Source organism: Pelophylax lessonae, assembly GCF_965119305.1.
Source record: "Pelophylax lessonae genome assembly, chromosome: 3".
NCBI classification, from domain to species: Eukaryota; Metazoa; Chordata; class Amphibia; order Anura; family Ranidae; genus Pelophylax; species Pelophylax lessonae.
The window spans coordinates 4,731,620-4,755,976 of record NC_138770.1 but is presented as its reverse complement, the minus strand read 5'-3'; the positions used below and the strand labels follow the sequence as shown (position 1 = coordinate 4,755,976).

The following is a 24,357-nucleotide window of genomic DNA, read 5'->3' as shown; positions in this document are numbered from 1 at the left end:
GGAACTACTGTCCGAAGGTCAAGCAGCAAGCAGTGAGTAAAGTTTCCAAAAATGGAGCTGGTGACAAAAGTCATTAATCCTGCTTAGCTTCCTTCCATACATATGACATTTTCTTTGTGCCTCATCAGTGATGGTTATTAAAGTGTATTTTCATATGAACTTTCCTCCTTACTTGGCTCTAGCCTCTAGGATATTCACTTTCTCCCTTAAGCCAACATTAAGTGGAGGTGATGGAATGGATTAATTACGATGGACTAGTCCCTGGATATTATGCTTATTGTGTCTGGAATATTGAAACGGCTGCATATTGGCCTTACTATGAATTTCCTGAAGGATTCTCACTAAACCCAGTGTTCTTTACTTCATAAATGACTATTTGTAATCCACATTAATGCTGCTTGCACTGTATTATGCACCTTATGTTCCTCGATTCCCTCCATCCCTAGAGGTAATTACTACTGTGGAAGGAACGTCCTACTACTGAGGAGTTATGGAACTGTGGAGTGGTTAGCTAGAGATACTAACATAGTAGCAGAATCTCGGCTGCACAGTGACTTTCTTACAACTTGAAGGCCTGTTTATACAGAGGAAACTTGACCTGTCATCAGTAATTTTGATTAATGACATAGCTGTAATTAGTCGGCTTCACTGTGAACTACTTTTTACACTCGTTGTCAGCTGATTACTTGCATTAACCCTTACAGACACCTCCACGGCACTCTATAGATTATGTTCCTGAATTCCATTCACCCCAAGGGATTAATACTATTGTGGAAGGAATTTTCCAACTAACATTAAGGAACTGTGTGATAGTTAGGGATGCACAGACAAATTTTAATTAATAATAATTAAAAGATACTGAATTAATAATTGTTTGTTATTAACAGCATAAACAACCTGGCATCCCTCCCCTGCACATTAACCATTGGAGCCCAGTGTACCTGTCCATAGCCAATAGCTCACCAATCCATTACAGCACTGGATGGGTTAATTCATCTGGGATATGTGTGTATCTGTATGTGGGGGGGAGGCTTAATTATTTCTGAAATATTATTCTTTTTTTATTAAGGGGAAAAAGATGGAGGGGTAATATTGATTTGGAGGTAATTACTTGTATTATCATCTCTATTAGGTTGCTGCTTGATAATTAAAAGGAGAGCTATGGATTTTCAAAACATTTGAGCCGGGTCTTGTATTAGTATATACAAACCCAATTCAAAAAAGTTGGGACACTGTACAAATTGTGAGTAAAAAAGGAATGGACTAGTTTACAGGTCTCATAAACTTATATTTTATTCACAATATAATATAGACAACATATCGAAAGTGAGACATTTTGAAATGTCATGCCAAATATTGGCTCATTTTGGATTTCATGAGAGCTACACATTCCAAAAAAGTTGGGACAGGTAGCAATAAGAGGCCTGAAAAGTTAAATCTACATATAAGGAACAGCTGGAGGACCAATTTGCAACTTATTCGGTCAATTGGCAACATGATTGGGTATAAAAAGAGCCTCTCAGAGTGGCAGTGTCCCTTAGAAGTCAAGATGTGCAGATGATCACCAATTCCCCCAATGCTGCGGTGAAAAATAGTGGAGCAATATCAGAAAGGAGTTTCTCAGAGAAAAATTGCAAAGAGTTTGAAGTTATCATCATCTACAGTGCATAATATCATCCAAAGATTCAGAGAATCTGGAACAATCTGGATGGCGGTGATCTTCAGGCCCTTTAGATGGCACTGCATCACATACAGGAATGCTACTGTAATGGAAATCACAACATGGGCACAGGAAAACTTCCAGAAAACATTGTCGGTGAACACAATCCACCGTGCCATTTGCCGTTGCCAGCTAAAACTCTATAGGCCAAAAAAGAAGCCATATCTAAACATAATCCAGAAGCACATGCATTTTCTCTGGGCCAAGGCTCATTTAAAATGGGCTGTGGCAAAGTGGAAAACTGTTCTGTGGTCAGACGAATCAAAATTTGAAGTTCTTTTTGGAAATCTGGGACGTCATGTCATCCGGACTAACCCAAGTTGTTCTCAGCGCTCAGTTCAGAAGCCTGCATCTCTGATGGTATGGGGTTGCATGGGTGCGTGTGGCATGGGCAGCTTACACATCAGGAAAGGCACCATCAATGCTGAAAGGTATATCCAAGTTCTAGAACAACATATGCTCCCATCCAGACGTCGTCTCTTTCAGGGAAGACCTTGCATTTTCCAACATGACAATGCCAGACCACATACTGCATCAATTACAACATCATGGCTGCGTAGAGGAAGGATCCGGGTACTGAAATGGCCAGCCTGCAATCCAGATCTTTCACCCATAGAAAACATTTGGCGCATCATAAAGAGGAAGATGCAACAAAGAAGACCTAAGACAGTTGAGCAACTAGAAGCCTGTATTAGACAAGAATGGGACAACATTCCTATTCCTAAACTTAGGCAACTTGTCTCCTCAGTCCCCAGACGTTTGCAGACTGTTATAAAATGAAGAGGGGAGGCCACACAGTGGTAAACATGACCTTGTCCCAACTTTTTTGAGATGTGTTGATGCCATAAAATTTAAAATCAACTGGGGGCGTGGCGACCGCCAACCAATATGGCCGCTTAGCAGAGGAGCTCTGCCGCACACCCGGTTCCTAATACATCTACGGCCCGACATCGTGATTGTCTCCGCTCCTTACCTGGATCATTCGTCGTGGGAACCTCCGCTGCCTCCAGCCAGCATGACACGGAGGAAAACCGAGCCACCCGCGGTCCGCAAACTCTCAGATTTTTTCCGCCTGGCGGCCTCGGGACTCTCGCAAAATGGCGCCGGAGCCTCGAATCACCACCGAGACACCCGCCCTCTAGCGTCTGCCGGACATGTGGCGGAAATGACATCATCAACGTGCCCTGACTGCTCGGACCCGATCACACCGACGAGGCCAGCGTGCTCAGCAGATTCCTCTCCCTCCACGCCATCCACCCAAAGCCCGGCAAAATCGAGGCCTCGGTGGGAGGAGGGCCACAATCCGCTCCACCATTCCTCCATGGAGGTGAGTGACCATGACTTCACCACCGCTACTGCATGGGCATATATTCCTCTACCAGACCCTTTTGCTTCCATCCCCACCACGGGACAGCCTGTATCAGATACCGCCCTAAAGGACATGATGTCCATGTTGCACAAGTCCATGCAAGCCAATGTTACAGCCTCCATTGCCTATTGCCAAAAATAACTGCATGGTCTTGGTGACAGAGTTAATACCGTAGAAAATAAAATGGACGAGTTTACCATTTCATACAATACTCTAGTGGACTCTCATACTGCCCAACAAGATGACATTCGCCACATGCTGGCTAAAATTGCTGACTTAGAAGATAGATCTTGGCGAAACAACTTGAAACTTTGTGGCATACCTGAGACCGTCCTACCTTTCCTGCAGGCTGTCCCTGAGCTGACAAACGTGGACTTGACCATAGATAGGATCCATCGGATCCCCAAACCAGCATTCCTTCCGCAGGAAGTACCCAGAGATGTGCTGCTTCGGATCCACTTCTTCCGGGCGAAGGAAAATTTTTTGGATACCTTCAGGCGTAAAGACCGCCTCCCAGACCAAGTCGCAACGATTCAAGTCCTACCAGATTATTCTCAATATATATCACCAAGCTCAGAACTTCCGAACTATCTTGGATTGGTAGAATTGCCGCGTTCAAAATGGTATGCTTACCCAAAATCTTATACATTTTTCGCACTCTACCCCTACTTTTTCCCAAGAAATACATTTTCCCCCCAACTAAGCTACTGCGCACGTTTGTCTGGCAGAAGAAGAGGGCTAGATGTGCTCACACTCATATGATTAGACACAAGTCGGTGGGAGGCCTAGGGCTCCCCGATCTCGCTGATTACTACACTGCATCTCGCCTAGCTCCATTGCGCCACTGGTTTGCAGATCATCCTACCATACCCTGGATTTCTATAGAATCCACACTCTTAAAAACCACCGACCTCTCTACCCTGCTGTTGGCAGACATGTGGAAGTCATTGAACCTGCAATCTCTGCCCTTGCCCACACAAGCTACCTTATCATCATGGAGATTCCTCCTTGCGCATCTTCCTGCAACCCCGCTGTCTAGGCCCATTCCTCTCCCGATCACCACACTATCTACACTGCTCCCCTGCACCAATCTTTCCAGGTTTCAAGCGGCCGGCATCAACACAATTACCCAACTCTTCCAGACCAACTCCATCAAACCTTTCGAGACATTAAGGCGTGAATTCAATCTCCCAGCACAATAGTCTATCAAGTTTCCTGCGCAAACACCCTCCTCCTGTAATTTGTCTCCCCTTGCAAGTATGGCAATTCCTTACATCCCCCTTTCCTCCAACAAAAGGTATTTCCTTAGTCTATAATATCCTTGGACAAAAATTGGCGTTCTTGCACACATGATAGCGTGGGAGGGGGAACTTCAATCGTCTTTCTCCGAAACACAGTGGAAACTTACCATTCGTAGCTCCTATAAATCCACCCAATGTGTCAATCACTGGGAGCAAGCGCAAAAAATCCTCACACGGTGGTATCTGACGCCGTATCGCCTATCTAAAATGTATGACTCTCAGAGCCCTCTTTGTTGGCGTAACTGTGACCAAGTAGGATCGCTACTACACACATTTTGGTCCTGTAAAAGACTTTCTAGCTTTTGGAGAAAGATCTTTGAGTTCTGTCTACCACTACTGGAATTCTCACACCACCCAATCCTGCTTTAGCCCTCCTCTCATTGGGCCTGGAGTCAATCCCGCCCTTTATGAGGATGGTTACTGTACATATCTTGATAGCTGCCAAAACAGTCATAGCGAGAAACTGGAAGCAATCCGCTGCACCTTCCCATATGGAAGCGGTCCGTCTGGTGAACTTGCAGTGTTCTTTAGAAAAGGCATATGCCTACTCAACGTCCCGAGGTCTTAAATTCAACAAAGACTGGCAAGTTTGGTTACAGAGTCCATACTTCTCCTCTGCACCTGGCTGATTTTGCTAATACAGTTATGATTAATGTGTTTTCCTGATTGACTTCTGACATTGTTTTTTGAAGCATTTACTCAATTGTTTACGTGATACTCTACATATACTGTTTGCATATGTACATGTTTCGTTTTTCATCTCTCTCTTTTTTTTCCTGGTACGGCCCATTTCATGTTGAACCCTGATTCTGTTCGTTTTTCCTATGTTATGTAAATTTCAATAAAAATCTATTGCAAGTAAAAATTTAAAATCAGCGTATTTTTCCCTTAAAATGATACATTTTCTCAGTTTAAACATTTGATATGTCATCTATGTTGTATTCTGAATAAAATATTGAAATTTGAAACTTCCACATCACTGCATTCTGTTGTTATTCACAATTTGTACAGTGTCCCAACTTTTTGGGAATCGGGTTTGTAGTAATACTTTTTTGGCCACAAAATATGGTGGGTAGCATGTGAGTTATTTGTTTGTAGAGTAGAAGTGACGTCACATGCATGTGCATCTAGAAGTGCCAGCCTTTCTGATTATAAAGGTAATTTATAATTCATTTTTTATATTAGTATATTTTATGGAATAATTATTTTTAAAATGGGTCACTCATACCATGGAGGTATTTTTGCCTTAATGCTGGTCCTGAGCTGAGGAAGAATCAAGGGGTGAAATTAGGACAAAAATTGAAGAGTGGGAGGGGGCAGTGAATGGCGGTTCCTTGTTGCCTGGTGGAGACAGGGATGACCTGGATGTCCTTCTGATCGTTGTTCCCTAAGTCATCAAAGGTGCTTTGGATCTGTATATTTAAAAGGGTAGTAATATACAGTATATGCTGTTATGAGAGAGAGAATGAACAGCAGACAGCCAGATTACCTTTCTCCACAGCGGCAGCACCAGAGCACATGTAGGGAGAGAGGGAGAATGAACACAGCAGACAGCCAGATTACCTTCCTCCGCAGTGGCAGCACAAGAGCACATAAACGGAGGAGGTGGGTGGAGCCATTCTGCAATAGGCACAGAGGAGGACGCTGTGCATGCTGGGTCCTCTCCTCGAATGTCGCTGGTTGCTAGACGCCAGTCGGCTGGCCATCCTACCAACCAGTGTAGCTCACAATAAAGCACCCGGTGTCGGCGGAGAAACAGAAAGGAGCGGTCAGTGGAGATACCCGCCTGACAGGGAAGTGAAGGGCTCACTTCTTACAGCTATTAGCGGCCATTCATTTTCGGCATCTTTAACCTGTTTTCAGCCGAAATGGGATAGGCCCATTTTCGACCGAAAATATTGGTTGCCGAAATTTCGGTGCACCACTAGTGAGAGTATATACAATTGTGGCTATACAGAGGAGGTTTGATCTGCCATCAGCAACTTTGATTCATGATATAGTTGCGAGTCATCAGTTGGCTCCGCTGTGAATTACTTTTTACACTCGTTACTAGCTGATGATTTGCATGAACTCTTATAGCCACCTCTACGGCACTCTATCGCCTGTGTTCCTGTATTATATCTATCCCAAGGGATCAATAATACTGTGGAAAAAATCTTATAATTAGCAGTAAGGAACTGTGTGAGAGTATATACCTCTTCCCATTGCGGCAGCATAACGGGACTTTGTCTGTCCGACTTTTTAACTATTTTTTCATCTGCTATCCTAGTTTTTAGTGAACAGAGCTGATCCATTTTTAGTCTTTGGTTGTCGCCTGGGCTGTTTTTTACTTGTGTGTTTATTGACTCGTTATTGATAAATGTGATTTCTCTATAATTTTTAATACATATTCAATAAAGTACTTGATTTTTAGTCCTGAACACTGCTTGGGAATTATACAATCTTTGAACAGCTCCCTTGTTAGCTGTTCTTCCTCCCTGTTTTGTGTCTGGTTAAACACATAGGTAATCCGTCACCCTACAGGTGAGACGGTGAGGCTTATCCCCTACTAAACTAAGTGATTTCACTTGGTCTGCTTTGTATACCTAAGTTCTAGCAATTATCCTGATTAGCCACCAACTCCCACCAAGAGTCAGCAAGTTCCCCTTTCTGGACATCATGATGACCCTACATTGTCCTCACAGCACTGCCTCAGAGCAAACAAGTCAAAGGAAGAATCATATTTATTATTCCTTGTCTGCAGATCAAAAACTAAGCAAATCCAGTTCAGAAACCAAACAGACCCAACAGAGAAAAGGGAATTTCTGATCCGGCAGGTCAAGAGGGTCCCAGGCCTTGAAAATATAGAAAACACTAAACAGTCCAAACTAAATGTGTTCCCATGGGGGCAGTAGTCCTTAAATGTACAGTAACCCTTCTATCCTCCCCCCCCCCCTCACATCCCCATCCTATTACTGTGTGACCAATGCCATCCATATAATTATTACTTTCATTTCCCAAAGTTATCCGTCTACAAGGAGACCTGTATAGATCAAATGATGGCACCAATGAGGATGGAAGAGGACCAGATTCACATGACTGAGAAGATACTAAACCTCACCCTGGAGATCATCTACCTGCTGACTGGAGAGGTAAGGAGGATACTGAGAGGTCACATGACATCACTCATATCTCTATTAATAAAACACAGACCTGACCGGAGAGGTGAGGAGGATTCTGGGAGGTCACATGACATCACTCTTATCTCTATTAATAAAACATAGACCTGACCGGAGAGGTGAGGAGGATTCTAGGATTCTAACATGATATTCCTATTGGTTCCTCAATACAGAGATATCCTCTTCTGAAGTCAGGTGATCATATGACCATCACAGTGCCTCCATGTGACTCCCTAAAACCTGAGAGACACAACATGCAGACGATTCTAGAAGTCATCAAGAAGATGATGGAGCTGCTGACAGGAGAGGTGAGCGGTGCTGGGAATTCTGGGACATTATCCAGTAACAGACAAGGGATGTGTCTGGATGGTGACTGTATCATTGTGTGTGTCAGGTTCCTATAAGGTGTCAGGATGTCACTGTCTATTTCTCCATGGAGGAGTGGGAGTATTTAGAAGGACACAAGGATCTCTACAAGGACGTCATGATGGACAATCAGCAGAATTTGAGTTTTGTGAAGAATGTAAGGAAGGAATTTCCCCGGAATGAGACGATATTGAACCTCACCCTGGAGATCCTCAGCCTGCTGCCTGGAGAGGTGAGTGTAATGAAGGGGTTAAATCTGACTCCGCTGTATACTGGGATGTACTCTGATTCACTTTTAGGGCTCTTTCACACGGGCGTTCCTTTTTTTTTTGCCCGATCAGGTCCTTTTTTTTTGTAACGGACACGGATGACACTTGTGTCATCCGGTCCGTATGTCCGTTTTTTCATCCCATCCGTTTGCGGATGAAAAACTGACATAATGCATGTCTATGTAAATACGGATGTCTGCGGATGACACCACTGACATCCGTTTTTGCTTCCGTTCCATTTTTTGAAAGGAAGAAAAAATAGGGTTCTCCTCCGTTCAAAAAAACTGAACTGAACTGACAAAAAACGGATGTCAGAGGATGATCATCCGATGACATCCGTATTTACATAGAGATACATTATGTCCGTTTTTCATCCGCAAACGGATGGGATGAAAAACGGACATACGGAACGCCCGTGTGAAAGAGCCCTTAGACTTCTGATGTTCTGCTAATCAATAACAACATCCACACAAGTACTATGAATACATAAATTGTACGTACCAGTGGTGGAACTACCAGGGCTCGGGGGGCCCCAGCGGGGTGGCTGGCCACAGGACTCTGAGCATCTCTCTCATACAGCCAGGTGCTGAACTGACAGTTCCTCCTCCCTCGCATGGATGGGAGAAGAGAGAGACGATCTGCGCCTTCTCCTCCCGCCCCTCTCCTCCTGTGTGCACTGTGGGAAGAGTGAAGCTAAGCAGAATTTGATCATTCAGCTGCTGGGGTTCACCCTTCCCATGGTGCACACAGGAGGAGAGGGGCGGGAGGAGAAGGAGCAGATCGGCTCTCTCCTCTCCCATCAGTGTGAGGGAGGAGGAACTGTCAGTGCAGGCTCTGAGCTGCATGACAGAGATGCTCTCAGCTCAGAGAGGAGGCACTAATTGGCAACACTGATGGGGCTGCAATGATGATCAGTGCCCTAAATATCAGTGTGAACCATGTACTGACAGTCTTGCCAATTAACCACTTGCCGACCGCCTACAGTATATTTACTGCGGCAGTCAGCCCCTCCTGGGCAAACCGACGTAGTACTACCTCGCTCGCCCAGGAGCCTGTAGGGGGCGAGCGTGCACCACCAGAGGCGCGCTCCTGCCCCCGCCCCCGCTCGTTCACAGCCATCCCTGCACATGTGACCGGTGGCTCCAATGTCCGCTGGCCACTCGCGATCTCGCTCAGGAGAGGGAGAAAGGCAGACGGCTGATGTAAACACAGCCGTCTGTCATTCTCCCTTAGATCATGACAGAGGCTATGCGATCCTGCTCTGTAGGATTGTATGTCTCTGTTATGATCTAACAAGCCACGCCCCTTGACAGTTAGAATCACGCCCCTAGGGATACACTTAACCCACTGATCACCAATAAAGTTAACCCCTTCCCTGCCAGTGTCATTTTTACAGTAACAGTGCATATTTATAGCAAAAGTGTCAAAAATGTCAGTCAAGGGTCCGATCTGTCCGCCGCAATGTCGCAGTCCCGCAAAAAAAATTGCAGATCACTGCCGTTACTAGTTAAAAAAAAAAAAAACAATAAAAATGACATAAATCTTTCCCGTAGTTAGTAAACGCAATAACTTTTGCAACAACCAATCAAAATACGTTTATTGCGATTTTTTTTACCAAAAAATATGTAGCAAAAAACAAATTGGCCTAAAATGTTAAAACATTTTGATTTTTAAATTTTTTTGAAAAATGTTAAAACATTTTCATATAAAAAAATGTGAAAAATATTGTTATTTTTTCAAAATTGTCGCTCTTTTTTTGTTTATAGTGCAAAAAATAAAAATCGCACAGGTAATCAAATACCACCAAAATAAAGCTCTGTTTGTGGGAAAAAAAAAGACATCATTAGTTTGGGTACAGCGCCGCACGACCGCGCAATTGTCTGTTAAAGTCACGCAGTCCCGAATCGCTAAATAGGGCCAAATCCTCCGGGGCTTAAGTGGTTAACCATTTCAGCTCTGGAAGATTTAACCCCTTCATGACCAGGCCATTTTTTCTATACGGCACTATGTTATTTTAACTGACAATTTTGTGGTCGTGCGACACTGTATCCAAATAACATTTATTTACTGTATCCTTCTCTTCCCTGGTATTGCGCCCCTCTACTCTCCTGTATTGCGCCCTTCTACTCCCCTGTACTGTGCCCTTCTACTCCCTGTACTGTGCCCTTTTACTCCCCTGTACTGTGCCCCTCTACTCCCATGTACTGTGCCCTTCTACTCCCCTGTACTGTGCCCTTCTACTCCCCTGTACTGTGCCCCTCTACTCCCCTGTACTGTGCCCTTCTACTCCCCTGTACTGTGCCCTTCTACTCCCCTGTACTGTGCCCCTCTACTCCCCTGTACTGTGCCCTCTACTCCCCTGTACCATGCCCTTCTATTTCCCTGTACTATACCACTCTTCTCCCCTGTACTGTGCCCTCCTACTGCCCTGTACTATGCCCTCCTATTCCCCTGTACTGTGCCCTCCTACTCCCCTGTACTATGCCCTCCTACTCCCCTGTACTATGCCCTCCTATTCCCCTGTACTGTGCCCTCCTACTCCCCTGTACTATGCCCTCCTATTCCCCTGTACTGTGCCCTCCTATTTCCCTGTATTGTGCCCTTTTACTCCCCAGTACTGTGCCCCTCATCTCCCCTGTACTGTGCCCTTCTACTCCCCTAAAAGGTGCCCTTCTACTTCCCTGTACCATGCCACTCTATTCCCCTGTACTGTGCCCCTCTATCCCCCTGTACCGTGCCCCTGTGTCCCTCTATTCCCCTGTACCGTGCCCCTCTATTCCCCTGTATGGTGCCCCTCTATTCCCCTTTACCGTGCCCCTCTACTTCCCTGTACTGTGCCCCTCTACTCCCCTGTACCATGCCCATCTACTCCCCTGTACCGTGCCCCTCTACTCCCCTGTACCGTGCCCCTCTGCTCCCCTGTATCGTGCCCCTCTACTCCCCTGTACCTTGCCCATCTACTCCCCTGTACGGTGCCCATCTACTCCCCTGTACCTTGCCCCTCTGCTCCCCTGTACCTTGCCCCTCTACTCCCCTGTACCGTGCCCCTCTACTCCCCTGTACCGTGCCCATCTACTCCCCTGTACCGTGCCCCTCTGGTCCCCTGTACTTTGCCCCTCTACTCCCTTGTACTGTGACCTTCTGCTCACCTGTACAGTGCCCCTCTACTCCACTGTACCATGCCCTTCTGTTACCCTGTACAGTGCCCCTCTACTCCCCTGTACCGTGCCCCTCTACTCCCCTGTACTGTGCCCCTCTACTCCCCTGTACTGTGCCCCTCTACTCCCCTGTACTGCGCCACTCTACTCCCCTGTACCGTGCCCTTCTACTCCCCTGTACTGTGCCCCTCTTCTCCCCTGTACTGTGCCCTTCTACTCCCCTGTACTGTGCCCTTCTACTCCCCTGTACTGTGCCCCTCTATTCCCCTGTACTGCGCCCTTCTACTCCCCTGTACTGTGCCTCTCCTACTCCCCCTGCACTGTGCCCTTCTTATCCCCTATACTTCTCCTGTACTGTGCCCTTCTTCTCCCCTGTACTGTGCCCCTCTTCTCCCCTGTACTGTGACCCTCTTCTCCCCTGTACTGTGCCCATCTTCTCCCCTGTACCGTGCCCCTCTGCTCCCCTGTACCATGCCCCTCTGCTCCCCTGTACTTTGTCTCCCCTGTACTGTGCCCCTCTACTCCCCTGTACTGTGCCCTTCTTATCCCCTATACTTCTTCTCCTGTACTGTGCCCTTCTTCTCCCCTGTACTGTGCCCCTCTACTCCCCTGTACTGTGCCCTTCTACTCCCCTGTACCGTGCCCTTCTATTTCCCTGTACTATACCACTCTTATCCCCTGTACTGTGCCCTCCTACTCCCCTGTACTATGCCCTCCTATTCCCATGTAATGTGCCCTCCTACTCCCCTGAACTATGCCCTCCTTTTCCCCTGTACTGTGCCCTCCTATTCCCCTGTACTGTGCCCTCCTACTCCCCTGTACTGTGCCCTCCTATTCCCCTGTACTGTGCCCTCCTATTCCCCTGTACTGTGCCCTCCTATTCCCCTGTACTGTGCCCTCCTATTCCCCTGTACTGTGCCCCTCTACTCCCCTGTACCGTGCCCCTCTACTCCCCTGTACCGTGCCCATCTACTCCCCTGTACGGTGCCCATATACTCCCCTGTACCGTGCCCATCTACTCCCCTGTATGGTGCCCATATACTCCCCTGTACGGTGCCCATCTACTCCCCTGTACTGTGCCCCTCTACTCCCCTGTACCATGCCCCTCTACTCCCCTGTACCATGCCCTACTCCCCTGTACCGTGCCCCTCTACTCCCCTGTACCGTGCCCTTCTGCTCCCCTGTACTGTGCCCCTCTACTCCCTTGTACTGTGACCTTCTGCTCACCTGTACAGTGCCCCTCTACTCCACTGTACCATGCCCTTCTGTTACCCTGTACAGTGCCCCTCTACTCCCCTGTAACGTGCCCCTCTACTCCCCTGTACTATACCACTCTTATCCCCTGTACTGTGCCCTCCTACTCCCCTGTACTATGCCCTCCTATTCCCATGTAATGTGCCCTCCTACTCCCCTGAACTATGCCCTCCTATTCCCCTGTACTGTGCCCTCCTATTCCCCTGTACTGTGCCCTCCTATTCCCCTGTACTGTGCCCTCCTATTCCCCTGTACTGTGCCCTCCTATTCCCCTGTACTGTGCCCCTCTACTCCCCTGTACCGTGCCCATCTACTCCCCTGTACTGTGCCCCTCTACTCCCCTGTACCCTGCCCCTCTACTCCCCTGTACCGTGCCCATCTACTCCCCTGTACGGTGCCCATATACTCCCCTGTACGGTGCCCATCTACTCCCCTGTATGGTGCCCATATACTCCCCTGTACGGTGCCCATCTACTCCCCTGTACTGTGCCCCTCTACTCCCCTGTACCATGCCCCTCTACTCCCCTGTACCGTGCCCCTCTACTCCCCTGTACCGTGCCCCTCTACTCCCCTGTACCGTGCCCTTCTGCTCCCCTGTACCGTGCCCCTCTACTCCCCTGTACCGTGCCCTTCTGCTCCCCTGTACAGTGCCCCTCTACTCCACTGTACCATGTCCTTCTACTTCCCTGTACCGTGCCTTTCTACTCTCCTGTGCCCTGTGTTGATTACTCTTTGATTTGTGTCATGTATTCTCATTGTATAAAATCTATTATATTGAAAGTAATAATAAATATGTTTAATTCTATCAACTATTTATTCTTTTATTTTAGTAAATTTGAGCAGGCTGGTAGGGGCCCCAGTACATTACTTTACCCAGGGGCCCGTGATGATAATAAGATGTCCCTGTGGGAGAGTGATATTTATCTTTCTATAACACAGAACTGTACAGTGATAATGAAGAAATCTACTAAAAATGACACAAGAAGGAGATCTCATAATAGGACCACAAGATCCTCGAGAATCCAGAATCCCATCACCATCTCCCCACATCTATCCCTGATCCATACAAGACACAACATGCAGAAGGTTCTAGGAGTCACCAAGAAGATGATGGAGCTGCTGACAGGAGAGGTGAGTGGTGCTGGGAATTCTGGGACATTATCCAGTAACAGACAAGGGATGTGTCTGGATGGTGACTGTATCATTGTGTGTGTCAGGTTCCTATAAGGTGTCAGGATGTCACTGTCTATTTCTCCATGGAGGAGTGGGAGTATTTAGAAGGACACAAGGATCTCTACAAGGACGTCATGATGGACAATCAGCCGCCCCTCAGATCACCGGGTAAGAGGAGACTTTATTGTAAAGGAGAGAGCAGTATGGAGGCTCCACCTAGATCCCCCATCATCTGATAAACACATAGAAACAATGTATTCAGTCTCAGGAGATGGGAGGCAGTGGTGTGGGACCTCAGCAACTTGTCTCATGTGAGCATTTAGGACCCCACTGATTACTGAATACCAAGATTATGAGTCCTGACCCTTACACTACATAATATACATTGTACATTACATACTCCTGACCCCTGCACTATATACTCTATATTGTACATTACATACTCCTGACCCCTGCACTATATACTCTATGTTGTACATTACACACTCCTGACCCCTGCACTATATACTCTATGTTGTACATTATATACTCCTGACCCCTGCACTATATACTTTATGTTGTACATTACATAGTCCTGACCCCTAAATTGGTCTGGCAAGAACAATTTTTCATGAATCCATGCTGATTACTACTAATAATATTGTTTCCATTACTAAAGTCTTGTATATAGTCTCTTAACATCCCCTCCAAAATCTTGCAGACTACTGATGTTGGGCTGACCGGCCTATAGTTACCCGGGATATATCTTGGCCCTTTTTTAAATATTGGTATCACGTTGGCTTTTTTCCAATCAGCTGGCACCATACCCGTCTGTAGACTATCCTTAAAGATCAAGAATAATGGTCTGGCAATCACCTGGTTGAGCTCTTTAAGAACCCTCGGTTGCAAGCCATCTGGTCCCGGGGATTTATTCATGTTAAGTTTCTCTAGTTTAGTTCTAAGTCTATCTTCTGTTAGCCATGGCGGTACTTCCTGAGGTGTATTATTTCATTTATCATTACAAGCTGGGTTAGTATAGCCCCCCAATTCTTTTGTGAAGAAATTATTTAGCACTTTTGCCATCTCTCTGTCCTCTGTGGCCACATTTCCTTCATAGTCTTTTATGGGGCCAATGTGTTCTGGCCTCGCTTTCTTACTATTTATATACTAACCACTTCTATACAGTGCACTTTCACCCCCTTCCTGCCCAGGCCAATTTTCAGCTTTCAGCGCTCTCACATTTTGAATGAAAATTACGCGGTCATGCTACACTGTAACCATATGACATTTTTATCCTTTTTTTCCCACAAATAGAGCTTTCTTTTGGTGGTGTTTAATCACTTCTGGGTTTCTTATTTCTTACAAAAAAAGACAAAATTTTGAAAAAAAATTTCTTATTTTCTGTGAGTAAATTTTGAAAAAAAATAATTTTTCTCCTTCACTGATGTGCGCTGATGAGACAGCACTGATGGGCACTGATAGGCTGCACTGATGGGCACTGATGAGGTGGTACTAATATGCTGCACTGATAGGTGGCACTATTGAGCACTGATAGGCAGCACTGACGGGCACTGAGAGGTGGCACTGATGGGCACTAAGAGGCGTCACTGGTGGGCGGCACTGACAGGTGGCTATGATGGGCACTGACGGGTGGCACTGATGAGCACTGATGGGCAGCACCATCAGTGCCCACAATCAGTGTCCATAGTGCTGCCAGTCAGTGGCCATCAGTGCCTAGATGAGCAGGCACTGACTGGCAGCACTGTGGGTACTGATGGTGGGCAGTAATTGGCAATTTATTTACATTTTGATGATCAGTGCCCTGATTACCTGTCCTTGTCTCCCCTATGAGGAGGAGACGCTGATTGGCTCTCCTCGCCTCACACTCTGACAGTGTGAGGCGAGGAGAGCCGAATAACGGCACTTCCTCATTTACTTGTGACCGGCTGTGAATGGACACAGCCGATCACATGGGTAAAGAGTCATCTCATTGACTCTTTACCAAGATTGCTAGGACTCGGCGCGGCCACAATCGCCGCTCTGCGCGCCCCCGGGAGAGGCTGTTCTGGTGCGCCGTCATATGATAGCTGTACCGCTCCGCCGTCATTTGATGGTGGGTGGGTAGCAAGTGGTTAAAGAATTTCTTGGGTTTTTTTTACTCTCTTCCGTTATATGTCTCTCGTGTTCTATTTTGCCCGCCTTGATTCCGCCTTTACATTTCTTATTGCACTCTTTGTAGTGTTGGAATGCTGCCAATGACCCCTCAGCCTTGTAGTTTTTGAAGGCCTTTTCTTTAGTATTAATATGCCTTTTTATGTTGGAGTTTAGCCACCCAGGGTTTAGTTTTGCTCTTTTAACTGTATCCCCCTTTGGACTGCACTGGGGATTCTACCTCGTCCATAGCTCCATTATTAATATCATCCCCCATATTTACCTGTACACTGTTCGTAATATACAGACATACCCCTCCCCCTTTTTTACCTCCTCTATCTCTGCGATAAAGGGAATACCCCTGAATGGTTGCCAGCCAATCATGAGAGCTGTCAAACCAGGTCTCTGAAATCCCACAAAATCTAAGTTCTCCTCATACATCAGCAGCTCCAACTCTCCCATCTTTTTGGCCAGGCTTCTGGCATTTGTATACAGACCTCGTAATTTTGTCCGGATACATACTATATCCTCGTTGGATGTTTTTAAGCTGCTCTTGCGATTTTTCCCCATACCCACCTTGGGTTTAGGAACTCTGAACACCCTACCGCTAATGTCCCCATTTGTGCCCGCTGAACCTTGCTCCCCTCTGGCTAATTCTACATCTGTACCCTCCCCCCATAACCTAGTTTAACCACTTTACCACCAGAGGATTTTGCTGTCTTACGTCCAGGCCACTTTTTGCGATTCGGCACTGTGCAACTTTAACTGACAATTGCACGGTCGTGCGATGCCGTACCCAAACGAAATTTACGTCCTTTTTTCCCCCACAAACAGAGCTTTTTTTTGGTGGTATTTGATCACCTGTGCAATTTTTACTTTTTGCGCTATAAACAAAAAAAGAGCGTAAATTTTGAAAAAAATAACAATATTTTTCACATTTTTTTATATGAAATTCCCCCCCCCCCCCCCCCAAAAATGTAAAAATCAAAATTTTTAAAAAATTTTGTCCAATTTGTTTTCTGCTACCTATGTTTGGTAAAAAAAATCACAATAAGCGTATTTTGATTGGTTTGCGCAAAAGTTATTGTGTTTACTAACTAAGGGAAAGATTTCTGTCATTTTTGGTGTTTTTTTTTAAAGAGTAATAGCGGCGATCTGCGATTTTTTTTTTGCGGGACTGCGACATTGCGGAGGACAGATCGGACCCTTGACTGACATTTTTGACACTTTTGGGGTACCAGTGACATTACTACAGTAATCAGTGCTATAAATATGCACTGTTACTGTAAAAATGACACAGGCAGGGAAGGGGTTAATTTTATTGGAGAGGGAGAGGTTAATGTATGCCTGGTGCTTAGTAACGTGTGTGGGGGGAGGTGACTGAGTGACACAGGGACAGATCGCAGGTTCAGCTATGCTGAACCCTGCAATCTGTCACTGTCTGTCACTTAGGAGATCCGCCCGCTTTGTTTACACAAGCGGGCAGATCTCCAAACTCGATTCCCCGGCGATCAGGGAAGAGCGGCAGTGATCACCGCCGCTCATCCCCTGGCCCGACTCCCGCTGTGACTTAATACAGCGGGAGCGAGCCTCCGGCGGTGCGCGTGTGCCGCCCACAAGGGGAGGAGTCCAGCGACGTCGGTCGCTGGACGGGAACGAGACACTTTGCCGCAGTAGAGCTCCAGTGAGCGGTCGGCAAGTGGTTAAAAGCCCCTCTAACTTGTTGGCCATCTTCTCACGCAGTACGTTTGCACCCTCCCCATTTAGGTGCAATCCGTCCCTACTAAAGACTGAGAAGTTGGCCCAGTTCTCCAGGAACCTGAAGCCCTCCTTACTACACCAGCTCCTCAGCCACTTGTTTACTTCCCTAATCTCCCGCTGCCTCTCAGTATTTCTGAAAATACTACCTTGGAGGGCCTATTCCTCAACTTAGCTCCTAAGTCCCTGAAATCGTTTTTTAGGACTCTCCTCCATCTCCCTGTGACTTTGTCATTGCTACCCACGTGTACCATGACAGCTGGGTCTTCCCCAGCCCCACCCAGTAATCTGTCCACCAGATCCGTGATGTGACAAACCCGAGTGCCCGGTAAACAACAGGCAGTTCGGCACTTACAGTCTTTTTGACAGATTGCCCTCTCTGTCCTTCTAATAATTGAGTCCCCTACCACCAGAACCTGTCTTTCCTTTCCCTTGCTCCCGCCCTCACTGGAGGAGTTCTTCCCCTGGCAGCTAGGGGCGTCACTCTGCTCCAGCAATGCTGGTCCCTGACTGGCTTCCCCAACATCACGCAACAGGGCGTATTTATTGGGGTGCTCGACAATGCTCGGCCTCATTGGTGAGAGTATGACAAGTGCCTTGTTCTCTTCTACCCTTCCTAACTGTCACCCAACTACTCTGCTCTGATGCCTGCACCCTTGTATCTCCGCCCTCCTCTGTGCAGGCCCCTGCTTTTACTTGACGGGTACGTTCCCAGCTCTCCTTCAGTGTGGAGATTCTTCTCAGTGTTGCCAGCTGCTTCCCTAGATTCAGGACCTAGATACTGGTATGGACTGGGTAATGTGTTAGGATCTATACTGGTGTGGACTGGGTAATGTGTTAGGATCTATACTGGTAGGGACTGGGTAATGTGTTAGGATCTATACTGGTAGGGACTGGGTAATGTGTTAGGATCTATACTGGTATGGACTGGGTAATGTGTTAGGATCTATACTGGTATGGACTGGGTAATGTGTTAGGATCTATACTGGTATGGACTGGGTAATGCGTTAGGATCTATACTGGTACTGATACTCTAGAGAGAGTTCAGAGAAGAGCTACTAAACTAGTACATGGATTGCAGGAAAAAACTTACCAGGAAAGGTTAAAGGACCTTAACATGTATAGCTTGGAAGAAAGAAGAGACAGAGGGGATATGATAGAAACTTTTAAATACATAAAGGGAATCAACTCGGTAAAGGAGGAGAGCATATTTAAAAGAAGAAAAACTACCACAAGAGGACACAGTTTTAAAATAGAGGGGCAAAGGTTTAAAAGTAATATGAGGAAGTATTACTTTACTGAGAGAGTAGTGGATGCATGGAATAACCTTCCTGCAGAAGTGGTAGCTGCAAATACAGTGAAGGAGTTTAAGCATGCATGGGATAGGCATAAGGCTATCCTTCATATAAGATAGGGCCAGGGACTATTCATAGGATTCAGATATATTGGGCAGACTAGATGGGCCAAATGGTTCTTATCTGCCGACACATTCTATGTTTCTATGTATGGACTGGGTAATGTGTTAGGATCTATACTGGTATGGACTGGGTAATGTGTTAGGATCTATACTGGTATGGACTGGGTAATGTGTTAGGAAGGAAAGGATGCCACATCGTTTGATGGAAATGAAAATTATCACCCTACAGAGGGCTGAATTTAAAGACACCCCAAAAATTAAAGTGAAAAAATGATGCAGCAGGCGAGTCCATTTTGGTGAAATGTCATTGCAGGACCTCAGATTGGTCCTCAGTAGTGTGTATGGCCCCCACGTGCTTGCATGCATGCCTGACAACGGATGGTGTCCTGGGGTATTTCCTCCCAGATCTGGACCAGGGCATCACTGAGCTCCTGAAAAGACTGAGGTGCAACCTGGTGGCGTCAGATGGACCGATACATAATGTCCCAGAGGTGTTCTATTGGATTCAGGTCAGGCGAGTGTGGGGGCCATTCAGTGGTATCAATTCCTTCATCCTCCAGGAACTGGCTGCATACTCTCACCACATGAGGCCGGGCATTGTTGTGCACCAGGAGGAACCCAGGACCCACTGCACCAGTATAGGGTCTGACAATGGGTCCAAGGATTTCATCCCAATACCTAATGGCAGTCAGGGTGCCATTGTCTAGCCCAGTGTTTCTCAACTCCAGTCCTCAGGGCACACTAACAGGCCAGGTTTGCAAGAAAACTGAAATATATCACAGGTGATATCATTTGCTGCTCAGTGATTGCAGTATTCAAGTCTGGATCTCCCCAAGGTGATACTTAAAATCAGGCCTGTTAGTGTGCCCTGAGGACTGGAGTTGAGAAACACTGGTCTAGCCTGTAGAGGTCTGTGCGTCCCTCCATGGATACGCCTTCCCAGACCATCACTGACCCACCACCCAACCGGTCATGCTGAACGATGTTACAGGCAGCATAATGTTCTCCACGGCTTCTCCAGACCCTTTCACGTCTGTCACATGTGCTCAGGGTGAACCTGCTCTCATCTGTGAAAAGCACAGGGTGCCAGTGGTGGAGCTGCCAATTCTGGTGTTCCAACGGCAAATGCCAATCAAGCTCCACGGTGCCGGTGTAACGTTAGAAAACCATACCTCGTGAAAATTCCATACCCACGTCACTTCCTGTCAGAAACGTAATGGAACAGCTGAGCAGCATAGCAGTGCACATGCTCACAGCTCCGAATACGTCATTGAACAGCTGAGGAGCTTACTAGTGCGCATGCTCGGAGGGTATAGAATTTTCACGGTAGTGTGTGTAACGTTACACCGCATCAGCTGTTGCGGCGGTTACATTAAAACAGCTCGGCTGCAATATGAGTCATCTCCGCTTCTATCCCTGTCACTTCCCTGATCTTGACTACTAAATGTAAAAGCGGCGGTGGGTGTATGAAATCTAAATGACGGAGATCTCGGCTCCGTGATTTATATTTTCATAGACCCGCCACCGCTTTTACATTTAGTAGCCGAGATCAGGGAAGTGACAGGGATAGAAGCGGAGATGACTCATATTGCAGCCGAGCTGTTTTAATGTAACCGCCGCAACAGCTGAGGTGGTGTAACGTTACACACACTACCGTGAAAATTCTATACCCTCCGAGAATGTGCACTAGTAAGCTCCTCAGATGTTCAATGACGTAGGTGCAACGGAAGTGATGAGGTTATGGAATTTTTACGGGTATGGTTTTTTCACGGAACACCGGGCAGTGAGCACAGGGCCCACTAGAGGACGTTGGGCCCTCAGACCACCCTCATGAAGTCTGTTTCTGATTGTTTGGTCAGAGACATTCACACCAGTGTCCAGCTGGAGGTCATTTTGTAGGGCTCTGGCAGTGCTCATCCTGTTCCTCCTTGCACAAAGGAGCAGATACCGGTCCTGCTGATGGGTTAAGGACCTTCTACAGCCCTGTCAAGCTGAAACTGATTAACAACCCCCTCTGCTACTTGACTGACCAGATGAATATCCCAGGAGTTTCCCTGACTTGATGCTATACTCTGATTATAAAGTGTTGAGCAGTGTATATGAGTGTGGAAAACTCTTGGTAATTTTTCTTGTCTTCTGACAGACGGACTCTGTGGTGGGAATAGAAGGATATCGGAGGAAGATGTGACTACAGAAGATAATGACATGGCATCTTCTCCAGAAGTAAATCCCGTTCCTCATATTATACATGACAGACCTCACCATTGGAGGAGATCATTGGAATCTCCTGATACTTCACATAGTCCTCTAATATCTGACAGTGCCGATGGGTGCGGGAAACCATCTCATCTCAGGGAATCTTCTTTATACCATAAAGGGGTTCATACAGGAAATAATTCATTGTCATGTTCAGAGTGCGGGAAATGTTTTAGTAAAAAAAGTTACCTTCTTCAGCACCTTAGAATTCACACAGGGGAGCAACCTTTTTCATGTTCAGAGTGCGGGAAATGTTTTAATGCAAAAGGAAACCTTCTTAGACACCAGAAAATACACACAGGTGAGCTTCCCTATTCATGTTCAGAGTGCGGGAAATGTTTTAAAAGTAAACAAGAACTTCTTCGCCATCAGAGTATACACACAGGTGAGCGTCCTTATTCATGTTCAGAGTGTGGGAAATGTTTTAAACAGAAAATAAACCTTCTCAGCCATCAGAGAATGCACACAGGTGAGCTTCCCTATTCATGTTCAGAGTGCGGGAAATGTTTTAAACAGAAAAGAAACCTTCTTAGCCATCAGAGAATGCACACAAAGGAGCTTCCCTATTCATGTTCAGAGTGCGGGAAATGTTTTAATAATACAGGAACCCTTCTTAGCCATCAGAGAATACACACAGGTGAGCGTCCCTATTCATGTTCAGAGTGTGGGAAATGTTTTAATCATAAAGGAAACCTTCTTAGCCATCAGAGAATACACACAGGTGAGCGTCCTTATTCATGTTCAGAGTGCGGGAAATGTTTTAATAATAAAGGACACCTTCTTAGCCATCAGAGAATGCACACAGGTGAGCTTCCCTATTCATGTTCAGAGTGCGGGAAATGTTTTAGTGAAAAAAGACAACTTCTTCAGCACCAGAGAATTCACACGGGTGAGCGTCCCTATTCATGTTCAGAGTGCGGAAAAAGTTTTAATAATAAAGGAACCTTTCATAGACATAAGAGATTACACACAGGTGCCCTTCCTTATTCATGTTCAGAGTGTGGGAAATGTTTTAATGAAAAAGGAACCCTTCTTAGCCATCAGAGAATACACACGGCTGAGTGTCCCTATTCATGTTCACAGTGCGGGAAATGTTTTAATCGTAAAGGAACCCTTCTTAGCCATCAGAGAACTCACACAGATGAGCGTCCCTATTCATGTTCAGAGTGTGGGAAATGTTTTAATGAAAAAGGAAACCTTCTTAGCCATCAGAGAAAACACACGGGTGTGCGTCCCTATTCATGTTCAGAGTGCGGGAAATGTTTTAATGAAAAAGGACACCTTCTTAGCCACCAGAGAATACACACAGCTGAGCGTCCCTATTCATGTTCAGAGTGCGGGAAATGTTTTAATGAAAAAGGAAACCTTCTTAGACATAAGAGAATTCACACAGGTGAGCATCCCTATTCATGTTCAGAGTGCGGGAAATGTTTTAATGAAAAAGGAAGCCTTCTTAGCCATCAGAGAATACACACAGGGGAGCGTCCCTATTCATGTGCAGAGTGCGGGAAATGTTTTAATCATAAAGGAAGCCTTCTTAGGCATCAGAGAATACACACAGGTGAGCATCCCTATTCATGTTCAGAGTGCGGGAAATGTTTTAATGAAAAAGGAAACCTTCTTAGACATCAGAGAATACACACAGGTGAGCTTTCCTATTGATGGTCTGAGTGCGGGAAATGTTTTGGTCAAAAAGGAAGCCTTCTTAGCCATCAGAGAATACACACTGTGAGGTTTGCAGGAGTGCGAATTGCAGTGCCATGTGTACCGCCCCATCTGGCTGCCATTTAAGCTTAAGGGGGTGGTAATATCATGACGCAACTGTCTACCTTTACCAATCCCTCCCCACACGAGGCAACGGGCAAGAAACCATAACAATACATGAGCTTGATTTTTTGAAGTAGCCGGCTTTTTATTGGTCCAACCAATGTATGATTATTAATACATTTGACACATTTGTTAATTCTATTATAAAAGATTTAAGCTTTATTTTATTCATATCATTACTGTGTGGTAATCGCTTATTCTGATCTTGTACAATAAAAACTCTTCGTACAATATTCTGTGCCGAGTCTTCTTTTTTACCAATGATTAGATGATCGGTGATTGGAATGTGATCAGTTCATAGAGTCAGTGTAACAGATCCTATAGTCTCTATGAGAGAGATCCATGCAGCTTCTCCCGAAATCCCAGTGAAAATACCATCAAGCTCCCCATTCCCCCAAACATGAGTCCAGACTTCATGAAGGGGTAACACAAACTCTTTATTAAACTCACACCCAGTCAATTTATACACACATGGACACATCCCCTCCTCATCAAATTACTACACACAGGTCAGGGGTTGAATGATTACATTATAACATGTAGATGAAATTGTATACAAGAACTGAACTAATTATCTAGCCCTCTGAACAGAAGCAATGGGAGTTCATGAATATTTCTAAGGAATAACGACCACAAACAGTATTCTTAACAGAAGACAATGACTCAATCAGCCTGAGCCAATTACCTGGAAGACGACCGTCCTCGAGCTCATGTTCTACAATACACATCAGCATATTCAATGATGTCTAAGAAGACAGAGGGTTGAGCTGATGACATTAGTATCTGTCACAAGAAGTACACGGCAGCATGGCAACTTGGGACAAAATCTTCACACCTCTGGAGAGACATTGTTGACAACTAACCCTCTCCCTTACAGGCAAAACTTGCATTTTGTCACATAGCTCCCCCTTAGTTCCATGGGACGGCATACCCGCCTAAACCCTAACGGGTCGGCTTGGGGATGTCCGGGAAGTAGAGTCTATTTCTCCAGTTCTGTCTGCTGGGATAACCCATCAGCATTGGTGTTCTGCTTCCCTGGCCAGTATTGTATAGTGAAGTTGTAGGGCTGCAGTGCCAAGCTCCATCTCAACTGTCTGGGGTTATCTCCGGCTACTCGGTTGAGCCAAATAAGTGGGTTATGGTCCGTCATTACTGTAAAGGAACGTCCATACAAATACGGGTGCAGTTTCTTGAGTGCCCA

The 24,357-nt window shown here is 46.1% G+C and overlaps 3 protein-coding genes across 3 annotated transcripts in view; 2 read left to right on the top strand and 1 right to left on the bottom strand.

Annotated features, from left to right (window-relative positions):
* Window positions 1-24,357, bottom strand: part of LOC309549117 (uncharacterized protein) — a 4,285,597-nt gene that overhangs the window by 128,304 nt on the left and 4,132,936 nt on the right.
* LOC309549120 (uncharacterized protein) overlaps window positions 7,411-24,357 on the top strand; it is a gene marked incomplete at its 3' end in the record, with an annotated part of 1,495,124 nt that continues 1,478,177 nt past the window's right edge. The window contains exons 1-5 of the mRNA XM_082249157.1: window positions 7,411-7,521; window positions 7,722-7,856; window positions 7,943-8,146; window positions 13,535-13,726; window positions 13,813-13,936. Coding sequence (XP_082105283.1) covers window positions 7,426-7,521; window positions 7,722-7,856; window positions 7,943-8,146; window positions 13,535-13,726; window positions 13,813-13,936 — 751 coding nt within the window. The 5' untranslated portion in view covers window positions 7,411-7,425. The remainder of the gene's footprint in view (window positions 7,522-7,721; window positions 7,857-7,942; window positions 8,147-13,534; window positions 13,727-13,812; window positions 13,937-24,357) is intronic.
* On the top strand, window positions 18,218-23,126 carry LOC309548699 (uncharacterized protein; the record flags this gene model as incomplete). The annotated part of the gene is made up of 4 exons (XM_082248658.1): window positions 18,218-18,233; window positions 21,451-21,675; window positions 21,823-22,890; window positions 23,122-23,126. The coding sequence occupies 4 exons, from the start codon at window positions 18,218-18,220 to the stop codon at window positions 23,124-23,126; spliced, it is 1,314 nt and encodes a 437-aa protein (XP_082104784.1).